This window comes from Pseudoliparis swirei, chromosome 11, assembly GCF_029220125.1.
Source record: "Pseudoliparis swirei isolate HS2019 ecotype Mariana Trench chromosome 11, NWPU_hadal_v1, whole genome shotgun sequence".
In the NCBI taxonomy this organism is placed as follows: domain Eukaryota; kingdom Metazoa; phylum Chordata; class Actinopteri; order Perciformes; family Liparidae; genus Pseudoliparis; species Pseudoliparis swirei.
The window spans coordinates 5,493,920-5,513,616 of record NC_079398.1 but is presented as its reverse complement, the minus strand read 5'-3'; the positions used below and the strand labels follow the sequence as shown (position 1 = coordinate 5,513,616).

At 45.5% G+C, this 19,697-nt stretch overlaps 2 protein-coding genes across 3 annotated transcripts in view; one reads left to right on the top strand and one right to left on the bottom strand.

Annotated features, from left to right (window-relative positions):
- On the top strand, window positions 1-11,083 carry LOC130201147 (adult enhancer factor 1-like). The gene is made up of 2 exons (XM_056425879.1): window positions 1-272; window positions 7,853-11,083. Exons 1-2 carry the CDS (start codon window positions 59-61, stop codon window positions 8,890-8,892), a joined length of 1,254 nt encoding a protein of 417 aa, XP_056281854.1. The 5' UTR covers window positions 1-58; the 3' UTR covers window positions 8,893-11,083.
- Window positions 11,084-11,955: 872 nt separating this feature from the next.
- The window catches only part of LOC130201128 (cilia- and flagella-associated protein 251-like), a 75,635-nt gene continuing 67,893 nt past the window's right edge, over window positions 11,956-19,697 (bottom strand). Inside the window, exons 3-4 of one of the 2 annotated variants that reach the window (XR_008833136.1) lie at window positions 12,397-15,826; window positions 11,956-12,254 (exon numbers count right to left, since the gene is read on the bottom strand). Coding sequence is in view for 1 of the 2 variants with exons in the window: in XM_056425855.1 (XP_056281830.1) it covers window positions 15,636-15,826 (191 nt within the window). In the remaining variant the exon portion in view is untranslated. Of the gene's footprint in view, window positions 15,827-19,697 lie in introns of both variants that reach the window. The other variant, XM_056425855.1, reaches the window with a different exon arrangement.

The window sequence follows — 19,697 nt, the reverse complement described above, 5'->3', positions numbered from 1 at the left end:
TGTGGTCAAATCTAAGAGCCAATCAGCTCTCCGTGACGACAGCGAGGCGTTTCCCATCATGCACTACATCCAACTGCGCATGCGTCGTTCAAAGATGGAGTCCGAGGAGCCTCCGGTGTCGGTCTCCGTGTCTCCGGGAGAAAAGATGAGGCTGTTGGTGAAGCAGCGAGTCCACGCGGCCGTTGAAGAGTCTTCTGGGCTGTTGGACACATTGACAGCAGCTTATGAGGACACCGTGTCTCCGCTCAGAGAACACGAGCGACACGCATCAGGTGGGTGCTTCTTCTTCGTTGTTCCGGGTCTCCAGGCCGCGTGGTACGGGGTCTGCACGTGGAGACTGCGGTCAACTCAGCCGACACTTACATTTCTGAGCCCCTATAGACTGATGTTCACGGTAAACGCATCGATCGGGAGCGCGCGAGGGTTTTGATAAAGTTAGCGGAGGAATTCAGGTGAAACAACATCCGTTTTTCAAAATAAGATGTCGACAAATCAAACACTAACATATAAAAGTAAACAATGAACTGATTTTGTATCTTTATAGATCGTTTCTGAGATTTAGCTTAAATTATGCTAACATTAAAACATTTTTACTGTACCAAGGAAGAGTTTATAAAAAGACTTTTGTGTGTTAAAAAAAGTCCTGTATATAGATTTCCCCAAGAGTTCCAGGAAATGAATGATGCAGATGTGTTCCATTCATATCTGAAATCCCCGACAAGAGCAATCAAACAATTTTAATGTATCAATTAGGACATTTTTCAAAGTAAAAGATGTAAGAAATCTGTAATTACTTTAATGTTTGAGGTGCTTTATATATGTATTTCCTCATCGTCCGAGGCAATAATGCTACACAATAAATAGAATGCTTCAATCGACTAAATTATGCTAAAATTAAATTTTTTTACTGTACCAAGGGGGGGGGGGCAAGTGACTTTTTTTTTCTCTGCTCTGAAGCACGCAGACACGCCGCCATCGGAGCTCTGCGGCGCGAGAAGGAGAGCGGAGAAGGAGAAGTGTTAGCGCGACACGTAGAGACAGAGTGACATGCTGCTGTGTAGAGACGACCAACAACAGACGTTTAGTTTAAGAAAAGAACAAAGACGTCTTTAAGAAAAGGACCTTAAATTACTTCTGCTGTAATCTGGCGCAAAAGAGAAAATTATAGGGTGGCGGGCGGAGATTCCAGGGGGCGGGGCGCCACCCTGTTATAATGACAGGGGAAACACTGGCTTCCCTGTGAAGCTCGTAACGACACGTTGAAGATTGGGACCTCGGTAATCGGCAAAGTATGGTCCTTCGACGTGAGCGAATAAACCAATGTCACTTGACTCAACATCATCAGATCCAATCCAAACTCCACATGTGTGATGACTCTGCAGTCTAATTTTTTATTTTAATAGTAGCGCCACCTACTGGTAATAGGAAGTACATGTTTATCATACTTTGGCTTGCTTCTCTTAGTAGGTCAATCAGATCGGCTTCAAATTTGTTCCACACAAGCCTGTCATTGTCAAGATGTCAGCACACGAAGGGTTTTACGTTCGGTGTTGTGCTGTTGCCATGGCAATCCATTCTTCACATCAAACAACGAAGGGGCTTTGGAGGGACTAAACATGCTCCCTGTGTAACTAAACTTGGCACACAGAAGCAAAGATGTAGTTACAGTGTTTCCCCTCTCATTATAACAGGGTGGTGCCCCACCTCCCAAAATCTCCGCCCGCCAGCCTGTAATTTTCTCTATCGCGCCAGATTACAGCAGAAGTAATTTAAGGTCCTTTTCTTAAAGACGTCTTTGTTCTTTTCTTAAACTAAGCGTCTGTTGTTGGTCATCTCTACACAGCAGCATGTCACTCTGTCTCTACGTGTCGCGCTAACACTTCTCGGCTCTCCGTCTCGCGCGCCGCAGAGCTCCGATGCGCGCAGACACGCCGGCATCGGAGTAGAGCAAAAGAAAAGTCACTTGCCCCAACCCCCCCACCCCCACCCCCGTCGACAACTTGTTGACCTCTCGTAAGTTTGCAGGTATGTGAACACCAACATGTTTCAAGTGTTTGTGTCTGTGGGTCGGGTCCCGCCCCCCTGAAGCTGTAAACCAAGGGGAAACACTGAGTTACCAGATAGGATTTTTATTACACTTAAATAAACAATAAACAAATGCAAAGACAGTTATTTAACAATATATTCTGTAGTAGTTGGAATTATACTGTGTTACAGTTACAACCGGCCCTTTGAGGGCAGCCATGAGGCTGATGTGCCCACGGTGAAAATGAGTTTGACACCCCTGCTCTAGACCTTTCTTCAGCATTTGACACATTGAACCACCAGATCCTTATTTCCTCCCTTCATGACCTGGTATCTCAGGCACTGCACTCTCCCTCTTCCCATCCGACCTCAACGACCGCACTTACCAGGTAACTTGGAGAGGATCTGTGTGTGAACCTTGCCCTCTCACTACTGGGGCCCCTCAAGGCTCCCTCCTGTGTCCCTTCTTCCTCTCACTACTGGCGTCCCTCAAGGCTCCGGCCTGGGTTCCCTCCTCTTCCTCTCACTACTGGCGTCCCTCAAGGCTCTGTCCTGGGTCCCCTCCTCTTCTCTGTGTTCACTAATTCTCTCGGCTCTGTCATTTGCTCGCATGACATCAGGACAGCAGAAAGCAGGGTGTCCGCTGGTCCTTAAAAAGTCTTAAAAAGTCTTAAATTGCTTTTCCTAAAAATAAGGCCTTAAAAAGTCTTAAATTCAGATTGGATTGGTCTTAAATTTTTGGGTGTCATGTCATTACGAATATGAGGCATTCTGTTCCGCCAGGTCCGTATTTTGCTCCGGCCGCTCTGCGTGTCTCTGGTGTCACCGGGACCACGCCCCTTCTCTTAAAGGGGCCCCGCGTATTCGGTCAAGAAGTGGACCAGTGAGGCTCTGGAGGATCTACGGGCGTGCTTGGACTGTACTGACTGGGATGTCTTCAGGACTGCTACCAACAGCCTGGATGAGTACACAGAGGCTGTAACTTCCTACATCAGCTTCTGTGAGGACAGCTGTATTCCATCCAGCTCCAGGGTGAGTTATAACAACGACAAACCCTGGTTCACAGCGGAGCTCAGGAAGCTAAGACTGCAGAAGGACCAGGCATTCAGGAGTGGGGACAAGGACCTGTACACAGAGTCCAAATACAGGTTTAGCAAGGCGGTGAGAGATGCTAAGCGTCTGTACTCTGAGAAACTGCAACAGCAGCTCTCAGCAGACGACTCTGCTTCTGTCTGGAGAGGGCTCAGGCAGATCACCAACTACAAGCCCAAATCACCCCACTCCATGAACAATGTGCTTCTGGCAGACGAGCTAAATGAGTTCTACTGCCGCTTTGAAAGACAATGGAGCAGTCCTGAGACCATCCCCACAGCCCCATCAACAAGCCACAGACCATCAGCCCACCCCCCCCAGCCCATCAGGGGCTCACACCTCTGGAGCACCCTCCATCAACTCAGCGACGACCCTCGTCATCCTGGAGAGAGACGTCAACAGGCTGTTCAAAAGCAGAACCCCCAAAGCAGCGGGCCCGGACTCCGTCTCCCCTCCACCCTGAAGCACTGTGCTGACCAGCTGTCTCCGGTGTTCACCGACATCTTCAACACCTCCTGGAGACATGCCACGTTCCAGCCTGCTTCAAGGCCTCCACCATCATCCCGTCCCAAAACCCAAGATCACAGGACTCAATGACTACAGGCCCATCGCCTGACCTCTGTGGTCATGAAGTCCTTTGAACGCTTGGTCCTGTCACACCTCAAGACCATCACCGACCCACTCCTGGACCCCTGCAGTTCGCCTACAGGGCCAACAGGTCTGCTGGAGATGCAGTCAACATGGCCCTTCACTACATCCTCCAGCATCTGGACTCCCGAGGAACCTACGCCAGGATCCTGTTTGTGGACTTCAGCTCTGCTTTCAATACAATCATCCGTCCCTGCTGCAGGACAAGCTCTCCCAGCTGCACGTGCCCGACTCCACCTGCAGGTGGATCACAGACTTCCTGACCGACAGGAAGCAGCACGTGAGGCTGGGGAAACACGTCTCAGGCTCCCGGACCACCAGCACGGGTTCCCCCAAGGCTGTGTTCTCTCCTCTGCTGTTCTCCCTGTACACCAACAGCTGCACCTCCAGTCACCAGTCCGTGAAGCTCCTAAAGTTCATGGATGACACCACCCTCATTGGACTCATCTCTGGTGGGACGAGACCGCCTACAGGTGGGAGACTGACCACCTGGTGACCTGGTGCAGCCAGAACAACCTGGAGCTCAACGCTCTAAAGACAGTGGAGATGGTTGTGGATTTCAGGAGGAATGCAGCCCCACCCGCCTCCTCTCATCCTGTGTGACTCCCCGACGGCTGTGGAGTCCTACCGCTTCCTGGGCTCCATCATCTCCCAGGACCTCAAGTGGGAGCTGAACATCGGCTCCATCACCAAGAAGGCCCAGCAGAGGATGTTCTTCCTGAGGCAGCTGAGGAAATTCAACCTGCCAGGGAGAATGATGGTACAATTCTACACGGCCATCGTTGAGTCCATCATCTGCTCCTCCATCACCGCCTGGCACCCTGCAGCCACAGCCAAAGACAAGCGCAGGCTGCAGAGTATCATCCGCCGGCCGAGCGGGTTATCGGCTGCAATCTGCCTTCCTCCAGGTCCTGTTCACTTCCAGGTCACTGAAGCGGGCCGAAAAGATTGTCGCTGACCCTCCCACCCTGGACACTCCTGTTCGAGTCCCTCCCTCGGGAGGAGGCTGCGTCCATCATGACCAAGACCACCCGCCACACCAAAAGCTTTTTCCCGGCGGTCGGGCTCATGAATGGACCCCGGGACTGACTGTCACCCCCAGGACTACCACCTCTTCTTCCACCTTCCTCTCTCCCTTCTTCCCGCTCCTTCCTCTTCCTCCTCCTCACTCCTCCTCCCTCCTCCTTCTTCTTCCCTCCTCCACACACGTCACTTTAACATGCACTTTAACTAAAACACCACTTGAAGCACACACCCAAACACTTCACATTATTTGTTGTCTTTCTGTCGTGTTGATTGTTGTTTGTTTGTCATGTCCAAATGTTGCACCTTCCACCAAAAAAAATTCCTCGTTTGTTTGTGAAAACATTCCTGGCAATAAAACTGTTTCTGATTCTGATTCTGATCCCCTACAACGTGAAGCATCTGCTAGTTTAGAAAACATGGCAGGATGCAAGTTCAACAACGGTTTGAAAAGAACGAGTGTTTCTGGTCACGGTCGGTGAAATGCTTCTGAAGCTGCGTTATGTGTCGCGAGACTTTCCAGCGGTGGAATCTCGCGTAGAGCAAGAAGCACAGAGACTAGCGAAGGCCCCCAGCAGCCTGCAGGGCTAGCTCCTGCTCCGCCGCTAGCTCCTGCTCCGCCGCTCGCAACGACGTCAACTACAACGCTGGAGGTCACCGGAGGAAATCCAGCGCCGTGTAATGAAGAGCTCATCACCCAAGTCCAACGCTGCAGTGCGTTCTTCATTCTGTTCCACGAGACTCTGGACCAGACCACCGCGAGCAGACAGCTGGACTTCATGTGCTATTGGTGAAATGACCAGGTCGTCAGGATCCTGTGGAGCTCATGGGCCATGACACCGCCCAGGACCTACTTCAGCATCTCAAAGTAAGTCTGACATAAATATATATGTATTAACTAACCTCATGTATACGAGTATGTGTTTCATATAGTTAAGCTTTACTCGTGTGTCAAGTTAATAACAGCTATGCATAGGCGCACTACACATTAATTAGACTAATTAAAAATAGTTTTAGAATGGTAGTAGAGTGGTGTTTACCTGTCAATATGTCTACATAGTGTTCACTCGGCTCAAGGGATGGCTCACGTTGCTTAATTTGAAAAAATAGTTTTCATTCATATTTATCCAGTCTGACATTAATCTGAAGTGGTGGTGTCATGAAGAGATGTGGTGACTGTTGTTTGGCTAATGTCTGCCTTTTTTCTTTCTTTTTCCCAGGAGAATGGACCAAATGTCAACTGGAAGTTTTTATATTAATAGATACAGTTTGAAAAGGATTGTTTTCCTAGTATATTCACAAAAGCTCAGGAGTAGACATGAACCTGTGCACAAACATCCATCACATAGAGACATGAGAACTCACACACACACACACACATACATTCTATTATGTAAATGAATTTGCATTTTAAAAGCAGCTGGAATTGTTATTTATGTTATTTTATAGATTTTTTTGTTCAAAAGGAACTATGTTGCCCGTATTTTTAAAATATATTTACTTGATGTTATAAGCATTTGTTCATGGGACTTAAATGTTCTGAACATGTATTAATAAATATAATTTACAACAGCAATGACATTTGTGTTATCCTTTTGCATTACACCATACTGTTAATTTTAAACAGACATCAGTATGTTTACTTTGAATTAATTAATTTAGATTAATGTATATTTCCATCGTAAGTTAGGTCTTAAATTTAATTTAGACGTGGTCTTAAAAAGTCTTACATTTCACTGGTTTATTCCTGTAGACACCCTGAGAAAGTCTCTACATCTTCCGCCGCAAACTACACACATCTTTTCCGACTATACCTTGAATAAAAATTAGGGCTGTCAGCGTTAACGCATTAATCTATGCGATTAATTTGGCCGCGTTAACGCACTAAAATATTTTAACGCAACTTTGTTTACTTCCGGTGTTCGTTGAAGTTTTTACACTGTCTCCGTTTTTAAAACAATTATTTCTCCGCGATAATAAGGAGCAGAAATCAGTTTAACTCGTGGATGAATCAGTCGGGTTTCCTCCTCCGCTCCTTCCTCCCGTCTCCCCCTCTGATACACAGAGGAACGGAGGGGCGACGTGACGCGGCGCGGAAAGAACTCGTCACACGAAACCTTCAACGTGATTGGTCAATCCGTTTGTCTGTCAACATTTCGGGAAAAAAACAACCAATGATCACTCAGTAAATCACAAAGGACCTCCCACCTCACAGGTGAGGCTCATTAGCAGCCTGTCAGTCAGAGAACCAGAGGACACGCGTGAGGACAATGAGGCTCATTTCAGAGCTGAGATTGTTCTGGAATGTTTGATGTATAACACGTGGGGGTGTGTCACATGCAAAAGACTTTAAACGGTGAATTTAATTTATTTTGTAAAATGTATAAAATGCCCCCAGCCTCCAGAGGGTTAACGTGACATATGTGAATGTCAGTCAGTTATCAAGGCCACTGGTTCTGCTGCTGTTCAATGTTAAAGATGACAGGACCAATGGGGTCTCAATATATATATATTTTTTTACTAATCTGATGTTTCACTGAAGAAACAATTTATCATCCACGATATTAAATACCTCACTGGCACTTTATAGGTAGGAGCCTCTTTGAAAACACAGCTCTGTGTGAAGTTTTGTCTTTAAAAAGAAGGAACAAACTTTTAATCGCGATTAATTAATCGCAATTTCAAAATGTGCGATTAATTAGTTAAATTTTTTTAATCGATTGACAGCCGTTATAAAAATAGATTAGCATTTCAGTGGCACTTGAATTGCACTTACTTATGGAATTACTTATTGTATTATGGTATTTTTGTAGTTTGACTTTCTGGAAGAAATGTTACTTTCTTTATTGTTCTGAGTTTGTACTCGTGGTTGAATGCACTTATTGTAAGTCGATTTGGATAAAAGTGTCTGCTACATAACATGTAATGTTATTCTTTTGATTTAGAGTTCATGCTTCTCTCATAGACAACTAATTCACAGATGTGTCTGTGATATACTTCTTGAATAAATAACTTTAATATGAGATTCATAAGATGTATAAATGTATGTTACTATTGTCCACAGATGTCCAGCAGCTGTTGGTGGTTAAAGAAGAGGTTCTTTCTGAGCAGCAGGTCTGGAGCTCCAGTCTGGACCAGGTGCATCCAGAGCCCCCGCTAGTTAAAGAGGAACAGGAGGACCAGGAGAACCCTGAGCCCCCCCACATTAAAGAGGAACAGGAGGACCAAGAGAACCCTGAGCCCCCCTACATTAAAGAGGAACAGGAGGACCAGGAGAACCCAGAGCCCCCCCACATTAAAGAGGAACAGGAGGACCAGGAGAACCCAGAGCCCCCCCACATTAAAGAGGAACAGGAGAACCCAGAGCCCCCCCACATTAAAGAGGAACAGGAGGAACTCTGGACCAGTCAGGAGGGAGAGCAGCTTCAAGGGCTGGAGGAGGTTGGTCTCAAGTTCTCATTCACTCCTGTGAAGAGTGAAGCTGAAGAGGAAGGTCAGTCCTCTCAGCTTCATCAAAGACAAACTGAACAGATGGAAATAGAAGCTGATGGAGATGATTGTGGAGGACCAGAACCAGCCAGAAATGCAGATCCAGATAGACCTCCAGATCCTGATGAAAAGACTGGAGACTCTTCAGAACCAGATACTGATGACTCTGTTGATTGGAAAAAGACCAGAGAACCTCAACCAGGTTTAAACTCTCAGAATAATGATGACATTTCTGTCAGTGATTCAAAATGTAGTTCTAGTGAAAAACTTTTCAGCTGCTCAATCTGTAAAACATCTTTTGCGCAGAGCAGTCATTTAAAAAGACACATGTTAACTCACACAGGAGAGAAACCTTTCAGCTGCTCAGTCTGTAAAACATGTTTTAGAGAGAGAGGAACTCTAAAGAGTCACATGTTAACTCACACAGGAGAGAAACCTTTCAGCTGCTCAGTCTGTAAAAGATGTTTTACACTGAACAGTCATTTAAAGAAACACATGTTAGCTCACACAGGAGAGAAACCTTTCAGCTGCTCAGTCTGTAAAACATGTTTTAGAGAGAGAGGAACTCTAAAGTGTCACATGTTAACTCACACAGGAGAGAAACCGTTTAGCTGATCAGTCTGTAAAAGATGTTTTACACTGAACAGTCATTTAAAGAGACACATGTTAACTCACACAGGAGAGAAACCGTTTAGCTGCTCAGTCTGTAAAACATGTTTTACACGGAGCAGTGATTTAAAGAGACACATGTTAACTCACACAGGAGAGAACCCTTTTTAGTTGTTCTTGTTTTGGTAAAGTTGACATTTATTCCACTCCCTCACTTGTCCCTCGTTGATCACCGTTCTGACTTGGGATTAATGGATGTCAGGATCAGTTAAACATGAATTAATTAGGCAAACCAAAAGCTGGAGACGGCAATGAAAAGATGCTTAGGACGAAGATGTACTGAGAACGGAGTTAAATGAAGAATTTGGGAATTTCAATCAGAGATGAGGCATAAAGTCCACCTCCTCTCGTCCCACCTGCACTCTGTTTTGTGGTGCAACCATAAAGTAATGCTCGATTCAGAGAAACAATGGAGTCAATCTGTAAAGATGTGGGCACAACAGTCAGAATATGTGTTCTCTGACATATTTCATGCCCATCTGAATTATTGTACACAAATCTATGTACAGGTTATTTGTGAATGTAGAAACAGTGACAATGAAAATATGATTCCATGTTTATGCCAAAAAAAATAGCCGGACACTGCAGGGAATCAAACCCCATCCCAGTAAAGCAGGAGTACCATTACCAGTGCCTTGTTTTATTTTTGAGGCTTGTGGGTTATATCTTTTCCATCACTTTTTTTTTAAAGTACTTTTTATTTTGCATTTTCCACAAACAGATTATTCCTTGACATCGAAAAAAAAATATATATATATATATCTACAACAACATAAAATCAGCACATGTCCAAATCCATCTATATCCACATACACACCCGGCAAACATTCCCACCCATCCCCTCCCACATGTTTATACTTCTACATCTACCCTCCAAGAGTAGGACCCAATGAGGAGGGAGGGAAGGACCAAACAATCAAACTACATACAACCAAATGGTAAGCATTAAATACAAAGTGAAATAACTAAAGAAAAGTAAAAGGCATCAATGTGAAAAATAAAATAAAGAAATCAACAGATATTCATTTCATACCCAGATTTTTCATAGACCTCTTTGTTTTGCAGTTGCACTCTGTGTGTACAGCCTCAACCCCTCTCAGTTATAACATCTACATCCAATATCGACTAGATATAACGTCACGTCCATCTTCTTGTGAAGATATCTAATGTCATTTGTAGTTTTGCAGTCATTTTTTCCATTGTATGGACCTGTTTTAATCTCCGTCTACACTGAGTTATGGTTGGTGGTTTTGCATCTTTCCAGTTCAGAGTTATTGTTTTTCTGGCAATCATTAAAAGTATACGTAGAATATACCTCAGATTGGTGTCCCTAAATCTCTTCACTTCAATGATTCTATTGATTTCTTTTTAAATATTTTTCCAAAAACCTTTGACTACTGGGCAGTCCCAAAAGATATGCGTGTGATCTCCTATTTTTCCACATTTTCTCCAGCATAATGGAGCTGAAGGATCCTTCACATATGAAGAGATTACAAGAGGTGTATTAAAATATCTGATTTTTAGTTTCCAATCAAATTCTTTCCATAATTGGCTCTTGATTCCTTGATGACATTTATTGTACAGAGCTTCCCATGTTGCATCTTCAATTATAACATTTATTTCCAACTCTCACTTTTCCTTGATGTTCAATGTATTTTGTGTTCTGTCAGCTGTAAGCCTTCTATATATGTGGGAGACGTGTTTTTAGTTGGAAAGCCGTTTTCTGCTATCCTAATAAAATAGTCTTCCATTACATTAGTTTTTTTTTAAACTAACTGTCTGTCTTTATGGTTTGTAATGTTGTGTCTCATTTGAAGGTATCTATGCAGGTCCTTTGATGGAAGTGTATATTGTTCTTGCAGCTGAGAAAATGATTTGAGTTCTGTTCCATCAAATAATTGATTGATGGTTTTAAGACCTTTTACAGCCCACTGTCTAAATCCACCATCCCACATCGAGGGAGGGAATTCTGTTGCCTACAAGTGGCATAGCCCTTGAGAGTGAGCTGGGTCCTTCAAGCTTCTTTTTAAGTATTGTCCAAATCGTCAGTGTGTGTCTTATCCATTTGTTTTTTAAATTTATTTTGTTAAATGATTTGATATCAATAAAAGGCAATGTTGATATAGATATACCCTTAGCTGTGCTCTGTTCTCTCTGGGTCCCTCCTGTCTCCTGGTCATTTCCAATCCATGCCACTATAGCTGTTAGTTGTGCTGCCCAATAATATAGTTTCAGGTTTGGTAGGCCGAGACCTCCTTTTTCTTTGGGTAGAAGCAGTGTTTTCAGTCTTATTCTGGGTTTCTTATTCTGCCAGATGCATTTTGAGATTAGTTTATTTCACATATTGAAGATGGAAACTGGTACTGCCACTGGTAGAGACTGAAACACATTAATTTTCACCGTCTCCGCTCGACCAAACAATGAGAGGAGTAGAATTTGCCAACGTGTCAGGTCATTTTTTATTTGTTTGATTAGCTTATTGTAATTTTTAGTTTAGTAATGGTTTCTTTAATTTCATCTTGTGCCATCACATCTTTGCCGTGTCATCTGGCTGAGAGTTAGCGTTAACTCCGCCGCCACTTCCAAATGACTGAATGTAAAGTTATGTATACCCCAACTTCTTGGCGGTGGTATAATTCTTCATTCCTGTGTTTGCAAAATCAATTTAAGAAAAGAAAATAAATAAAAAGAAAAGTTTGAATCCTCTCAGCGCCTTATGCTGCATTTACTCCTGTGAGTTTTAGCGGCTTATCTCCATGGCTTTACCCGTATGACTTCATTAAAGTCTTGTTTTGGACATTACTAAATTCTCAAAGGTCCTATTTCACATCACTGTTGAATCCTCTCAGCGCCTTATGCTGCGTTTACTTGCGTGAGTTTACTCGCTTGAGCTTTTGTGGCTTATCGCGGTTTCACGTGATTTGCTTATGTGGTGAATGTAGTCGTGAACCCAGTCCTCAGACTGGGAGGACACGCTGGTTCCTTATACAGACAAGTAGCGAGAGACGGTTCCAATCCATATACAATATTTATTTGATCACACAAGGTATAAAATGCAAGATAATAATAAAAAGGGCCGTTACTGAAAATAAAGGTGTAGGGCGGGGACTGACCGGTGGCGGGTGAGGTAGACCAGCGCGGGTGGGGTCCCAAAAGCAAAGTAAGCACCCCAATCACTCGTGCACGCCCTCAGCACACTCACACAACACACGTGAGGGTCCGCACTGGAGATAACTTAAAAACACAACACACAAAGGGAGACCCCAAATCCCGGAAGCGCCACTCCCGCCACCTTGGTCTGCGAGCACCTACAAACACAAAAGACTAACTTAATTAATAACAAAACCGGGTTTCCCCATGAAGGGAAAACCCCACGTGGCAAAATCAAACAAAAGACAAATAATAAGCAGGAGACAAATGAGAAACAAAAACAGATAAACACAAGACAACCTAATAAATCCCAGTAACGGCTCCTACTCAAAGGGAGCTAAATGGCGTCCCACGCGCCGCAGAGGCAGTGTTGGCTCGGCCCTGTGCCCGGTCAGGCCGCAACGCAGCCACAGCCGACGCAGTTGCGTTGCCGTAAATAGCGTTTGTGGACGCTCAACAGTGCCACGGCAATGGTTAAAACAACCCAAGGCAAAACAGCAGTGGCCCATATGGAGTGGCAGCGTTCCGCCGACCCGGCCAACAGTCTCCTAAAATAAAAGGACGAAAGCCCGTCAAAATAATAATAGTAATACTTCCCAAGCTACGGGACCCCGCACCCGGATGTCACCTACCGATCAGTCGGGCATTCCAAGCATTCCACTTGGAAGGTGGGAGGAGGCAAGCTGCCGGCTATATAAAAAATCGGAACGAGTTAGGTACACGTCACAGTGAGACCATAACAGCCGGAGTGGAACTGAACTCACCAGCGCGCACCAGAGATGAACCTCCGTAGCCTACAGGAGGAGGGGAGCCCAACGCGTCCGTAAATGTGGCGGAAGCCGTGCTTGATGTCAAGGGGAAACCAAACGCTTCCCCGTCACTTTTACCGGGCCCCGCGCACTATGATTGGCTCCCCCAAATTAGGTGTGCTGACGCCCAGAGAGTGAGGCTACCCTCTGCCACACTTACACACACACAACCTGCCTCCTGGCCTTCACGACACCGTTAGCTAGACACCTCATACTTTTTAAGTGGAAACACGCTCTCCCACCCACACATAACAGTTAAAAGAGATCCTAAATCATATAAAACTTTAAAAGATCAGATTTGGACTCAGAGATTCCAGTGAATCCTTTTGATGAGACCTGGAAGCCTTTTATTAACTATTTGAGCAATGCGCCAATCCAACAGGATCTAGTTAACTAGTTCTTTTATCATAACGCTGATCGGCTTTCCCAACTCGGCTTCTTCACCTGCAGCTGATTCTCCGTCGTCTCTGCCGCTGTCTTCCCGATTACCGCCGAGAGACGCCTAGCGAGCGTCTGAAAGGAAATGTAACCATGCAGACGACCTGCTAGCCGATCGATCTCTTCTCTCCTTCTTCGCTGCCTCTATCTCTGACGCCAAAAGCTCATTCTACAAAAAACTCAATTCAATCTTCTTTCTCTAACCCCATTAAACTCGTCTCTATATTTTCCAACCTCCTTGACCTCCCCTGTCCCCCTCCTTCCACACTTCTACAGAGCCACTTTGTCGTCTCCTTTACTAACAAGATGGACAACACACGCTCCTTCACTAATCCATCTTCTCTCACTACAATTCCATGAACTTCTTCTTCGTCCCCCTCTCTTCCCTCTTTCATCCCCCTGTCTCCTGATCAGGTTCTTACCTTAGTAATCTACGGCGCCCCGACCACCTGACCTCTTGACCCCATCCCATCTCACATTCTCCAGGCTGTTGCTTCTGACCTTCTAACCGTTCTCACCCATCTTATCAACAGCTGCTTCTCAACCGGACGTTTCCCTAACCCTCTGAAGGAGGCGAGAGTGAACCGTCTCCTGAAGGGAACCACCCTCAACCCATCTGAAGTCAACGACTACAGACCTTTCTCTCTTCGGCCTTTTCTTTCCAAAACTCTAGAGCGAGCTATCTTCAACCAAGTGTCCTCCTCTCTCCACAGAGAGACTCCAGCAGAATCTGCAGGACCAGTAAAGGAGCGGCAGACCAGCGAGAGCTTCTTCAGTCCCAGCTTGAAGAAGCTCCAGAGCCAGATCTCCAACAGGCCTCCGAGGAGCAAGTGGTACCAACACTTGATCCCACGATGCAGAGGTAACAAGAACCTAAAGAGACTATGACAATGTAAAACAATTTAAATTCATATAAACATGACAATACATAACACATGAAACACAAGACAATACCAGAAAAACTGATGTGTAGTGTCGCGATTTAACCAATCCACGAGTACGCGTGCAGGAGAGACCAGCCGTACTGCAGAAGGATTTTAGTTGAACTTCAATCAGGTTTATTCAACAGAGTATCACACAAGCTGAATGCGTGTACTCGGGTCTGTAGGAAGGGCCTCCGCTCGCTCCATTCCTGACAGACTGACATTCCAAAAGATTAGTTATGCATATAAAGTCTTTAAGAGCACTTGTGATTGGATTTGCATAATAAGTAGGAGGCGGCCCGTGGTTTAGACTTAGGAGCCTCATTGGAGCACAGGGTGTAGTCCAACCCTCTAGGCCCCACTCAGGTCTTCCTTCTCCAGCCATCAGTAGTGTGTGCATGTTGTTTCTCATTTCTTTGTATATGGGGTTAATTGACTCTGCTTGAAGAGTTCATGTGCGGGACAAAGACATGATTCACTTGTTGCTTTTTTGAAGATTCTCTAAAGAGCTCGGGAGTCTTAAGATAGTCTTATCTCTTTGGGATGGGATGAGCTGTGGCTAGAAGGTCGGTCCCAGGATAGTTACAAAGGGCCAGTGTAGGTGTGGGGTTGGGGGTGGCAGAGAGAGAGCCAATGTGTGTGTGTGTGTGTGAGGGGTCAGAGAGGGCCAGTGTGTGTGTGTGAGATGCTGTGTGGCAGAAAGAGGGCCAATGTGCTCAGCGTTCCACTATAATTCTAAAGTGTCTATATACAACCTATTTTCTATAAATCTAATTATAAAGTAGCTTAATCTTAGCTGAATACACTTGTGTTGGAGTCTGTATCAGCTTGACAGTTTGTTTAACCATCTTTATTTTCGGGGTGTTTTGCAGCCGAGTGTGAAGCGGCGGGGATGAGAGTCAGCACCTCCACATCTGAGGCCATGGTGCTCTGCTGGGAACCGGTGGACTGCTCCCTCCAGGTGGGACAGAGTGCCCCAAGCGAAGGAGTTCAAGCATCTCGGGGTCTTGTTCACGAGTGAGGGTAAGATGGAGAGAGATCGACAGGCGGATCGGTGCGGCTGCAGCAGTAAAACAGGCGCTATAGCGGACCGTCTTGGTGAAGAGGAGCTGGGCCGAAAGGCAACGCTCTCAATTTGCTGGTCGGTCTACGTTCCAATCCTCACCTATGGTCACAAACTTTGGGCCGTGACCAAAAGATCAAGGTCGCGAATATCCTCCGTAGGGTGGCCGGGCTCAGCCTGAGAGATCGGGTTCGGAGCTCGGACATCAGGAGGGAGCTTGGCGTTGAGCCGCTACTCCTTCGCATCGAAAGGAGTCAGCTGAGGTGGTTCGGGCGTCTGATTCGGACGCCTCCTGGACGTCTCCCTTTAGAGGTTTTCCAAGTACGTCCAACTGGGAGGAGACCCCGGGGAAGACCCAGGACCCGCTGGAGGGATTACATCTCGCTGCTGGCCTAGGAACGCCTCAGGATCCCCCAGAAAGAGCTGGAAAATGTTGCAGGTGAGAGGGAAGTCTGAGTCAGCCTGCTGGGTCTGCTGCCCAAAGACCCGACCCCGGACTAAGCGGATGGATGGAAGCAAAAATAAGAAGAAAGCACTCCAAACAAGGCAGATCCTCACTGCAGCAGTAAAGTACAGTAACTGTAATTGTATCACACAAAAGCCGCGTCACTGGACCGATAACTGATGAAATACAGTCTGCTGACATATTCTTGGTGGAGGATCTCAACTCAACAAAGCTCAGCAGACTGGATCGCTATGACAGCAGCTACAAGCACAACAGGAACACTCGGGGGTTCATAAAATACCCGATGACAAAGAACAGGGCAGGTAAAGCTAAACAAAACAAAAATAATGACTACTCTCCCCAGATAATATTCTCTTAGTGGAGATGGCTTCGTAGTGGTTAGTGGATAGAGTCCTCTCAGTTGGAAGTGAGTCACTGCCCCAAACGAGGGAGGTCCAGTTTCTCAAGGTCTTGTTGACAAGTGAGGGAGTCGAATAAATGTCAACTTTACCAAAACCAGAACAACTAAAATTAGTTCTCTTTTGTGTGAGTTAACATGTGTCCCTTTAAAGTTCCTCTCCGTGTAAAAGATGTTTTACAGAGTGAGCAGCTGAAAGGTTTCTCTCCCGTGTGAGTTAACATGTGTCCCTTTAAAGTTCCTTTCTGTGCAAAAGATGTTTTACAGACTGAGCAGCTATTGTCAGCTATTACATTCTTATTTTTTATTTTTATGGGTTGCTTTAACTATGTTTTAATCGGTTTTATTTGTTTTTACTATATGTGTGGCACTCTGAGATTCTTTGAAGGAAGAGTGCGATAAAAATGAAATGCATTATTATTATTATTATTATTATTATTATTATTATTAAGAGCTTGAGTGTGGGAGACTGGAGGGCTTGACTACATCCCGTTACCATGACAACATGACAGCATATTGTGTATATATCGTGGCGTTTGTGGTCAAATCTAAGAGCCAATCAGCTCTCCGTGACGACAGCGAGGCGTTTCCCATCATGCACTACATCCAACTGCGCATGCGTCGTTCAAAGATGGAGTCCGAGGAGCCTCCGGTGTCGGTCTCCGTGTCTCCGGGAGAAAAGATGAGGCTGTTGGTGAAGCAGCGAGTCCACGCGGCCGTTGAAGAGTCTTCTGGGCTGTTGGACACATTGACAGCAGCTTATGAGGACACCGTGTCTCCGCTTAGAGAACACGAGCGACACGCATCAGGTGGGTGCTTCTTCTTCGTTGTTCCGGGTCTCCAGGCCGCGTGGTACGGGGTCTGCACGTGGAGACTGCGGTCAACTCAGCCGACACTTACATTTCTGAGCCCCTATAGACTGATGTTCACGGTAAACGCATCGATCGGGAGCGCGCGAGGGTTTTGATAAAGTTAGCGGAAAGAACCACGTGAAACAACATCCGTTTTTCAAAATAAGATGTCGACAAATCAAACACTAACATATAAAAGTAAACAATGAACTGATTTTGTATCTTTATAGATCGTTTCTGAGATTTAGCTTAAATTATGCTAACATTAAAACATTTTTACTGTACCAAGGAAGAGTTTATAAAAATAAGTCAGACTTTTGTATGTTAAAAAAAGTCCTGTATATAGATTTCCCCAAGAGTTCCAGGAAATGAATGATGCAGATGTGTTCCATACATATCTGAAATCCCCTACAATAGCAATCAAACAATTTTAATGTATCAATTAGGACATTTTTCAAAGTAAAAGATGTAAGAAATCTGTAATTACTTTAATGTTTGAGGTGCTTTATATATGTATTTCCTCATCGTCCGAGGCAATAATGCTACACAATAAATAGAATGCTTCAATCGACTAAATTATGCTAAAATTAAAACATTTTTACTGTACCAAGGGGGGGGGGCAAGTGACTTTTTTTTCTCTGCTCTGACGCACGCAGACACGCCGGCATCGGAGCTCTGCGGCGCGAGAAGGAGAGCGGAGAAGGAGAAGTGTTAGCGCGACACGTAGAGACAGAGTGACATGCTGTGTAGAGACGACCAACAACAGACGTTTAGTTTAAGAAAAGAACAAAGACGTCTTTAAGAAAAGGACCTTAAATTACTTCTGCTGTAATCTGGCGCAAAAGAGAAAATTATAGGGTGGCGGGCGGAGATTCCAGGGGGCGGGGCGCCACCCTGTTATAATGACAGGGGAAACACTGGCTTCCCTGTGAAGCTCGTAACGACACGTTGAAGATTGGGACCTCGGTAATCGGCAAAGTATGGTCCTTCGCCGTGAGCGAATAAACCAATGTCACTTGACTCAACATCATCAGATCCAATCCAAACTCCACATGTGTGATGAAACTCTGCAGTCTAATTTTTTATTTTAATAGTAGCGCCACCTACTGGTAATAGGAAGTACATGTTTATCATACTTTGGCTTGCTTCTCTTAGTAGGTCAATCAGATCGGCTTCAAATTTGTTCCACACAAGCCTGTCATTGTCAAGATGTCAGCACACGAAGCGTTTTACGTTCGGTGTTGTGCTGTTGCCATGGCAATCCATTCTTCACATCAAACAACGAAGGGGCTTTGGAGGGACTAAACATGCTCCCTGTGTAACTAAACTTGGCACACAGAAGCAAAGATGTAGTTACAGTGTTTCCCCTCTCATTATAACAGGGTGGTGCCCCACCTCCCAAAATCTCCGCCCGCCAGCCTGTAATTTTCTCTATCGCGCCAGATTACAGCAGAAGTAATTTAAGGTCCTTTTCTTAAAGACGTCTTTGTTCTTTTCTTAAACTAAACGTCTGTTGTTGGTCGTCTCTACACAGCAGCATGTCACTCTGTCTCTACGTGTCGCGCTAACACTTCTCGGCTCTCCGTCCACAAGAGCCCGATGCGCGTGTCTGCGCCAAGATCGGAGTGAGCAGAAAAGTCACTTGCCCCAACCCCCCCCCCCACCCCCCGTCGACAACTTGTTGACCTCTCGTAAGTTTGCAGGTATGTGAACACCAACATGTTTCAAGTGTTTGTGTCTGTGGGTCGGGTCCCGCCCCCCTGAAGCTGTAAACCAAGGGGAAACACTGAGTTACCAGATAGGATTTTTATTACACTTAAATAAACAATAAACAAATGCAAAGACAGTTATTTAACAATATATTCTGTAGTAGTTGGAATTATACCGTGTTACAACCGGCCCTTTGAGGGCAGCCATGAGGCTGATGTGCCCACGGTGAAAATGAGTTTGACACCCCTGCTCTAGACCTTTCTTCAGCATTTGACACATTGAACCACCAGATCCTTATTTCCTCCCTTCATGACCTGGTATCTCAGGCACTGCACTCTCCCTCTTCCCATCCGACCTCAACGACCGCACTTACCAGGTAACTTGGAGAGGATCTGTGTGTGAACCTTGCCCTCTCACTACTGGGGCCCCTCAAGGCTCCCTCCTGTGTCCCTTCTTCCTCTCACTACTGGCGTCCCTCAAGGCTCCGTCCTGGGTCCCCTCCTCTTCCTCTCACTACTGGCGTCCCTCAAGGCTCTGTCCTGGGTCCCCTCCTCTTCTCTGTGTTCACTAATTCTCTCGGCTCTGTCATTTGCTCGCATGACATCAGGACAGCAGAAAGCAGGGTGTCCGCTGGTCCTTAAAAAGTCTTAAAAAGTCTTAAATTGCTTTTCCTAAAAATAAGGCCTTAAAAAGTCTTAAATTCAGATTGGATTGGTCTTAAATTTTTTGGGTGTCATGTCATTACGAATATGAGGCATTCTGTTCCGCCAGGTCCGTATTTTGCTCCGGCCGCTCTGCGGTGTCTCTGGTGTCACCGGGACCACGCCCCTTCTCTTAAAGGGGCCCCGCGTATTCGGTCAAGAAGTGGACCAGTGAGGCTCTGGAGGATCTACGGGCGTGCTTGGACTGTACTGACTGGGATGTCTTCAGGACTGCTACCAACA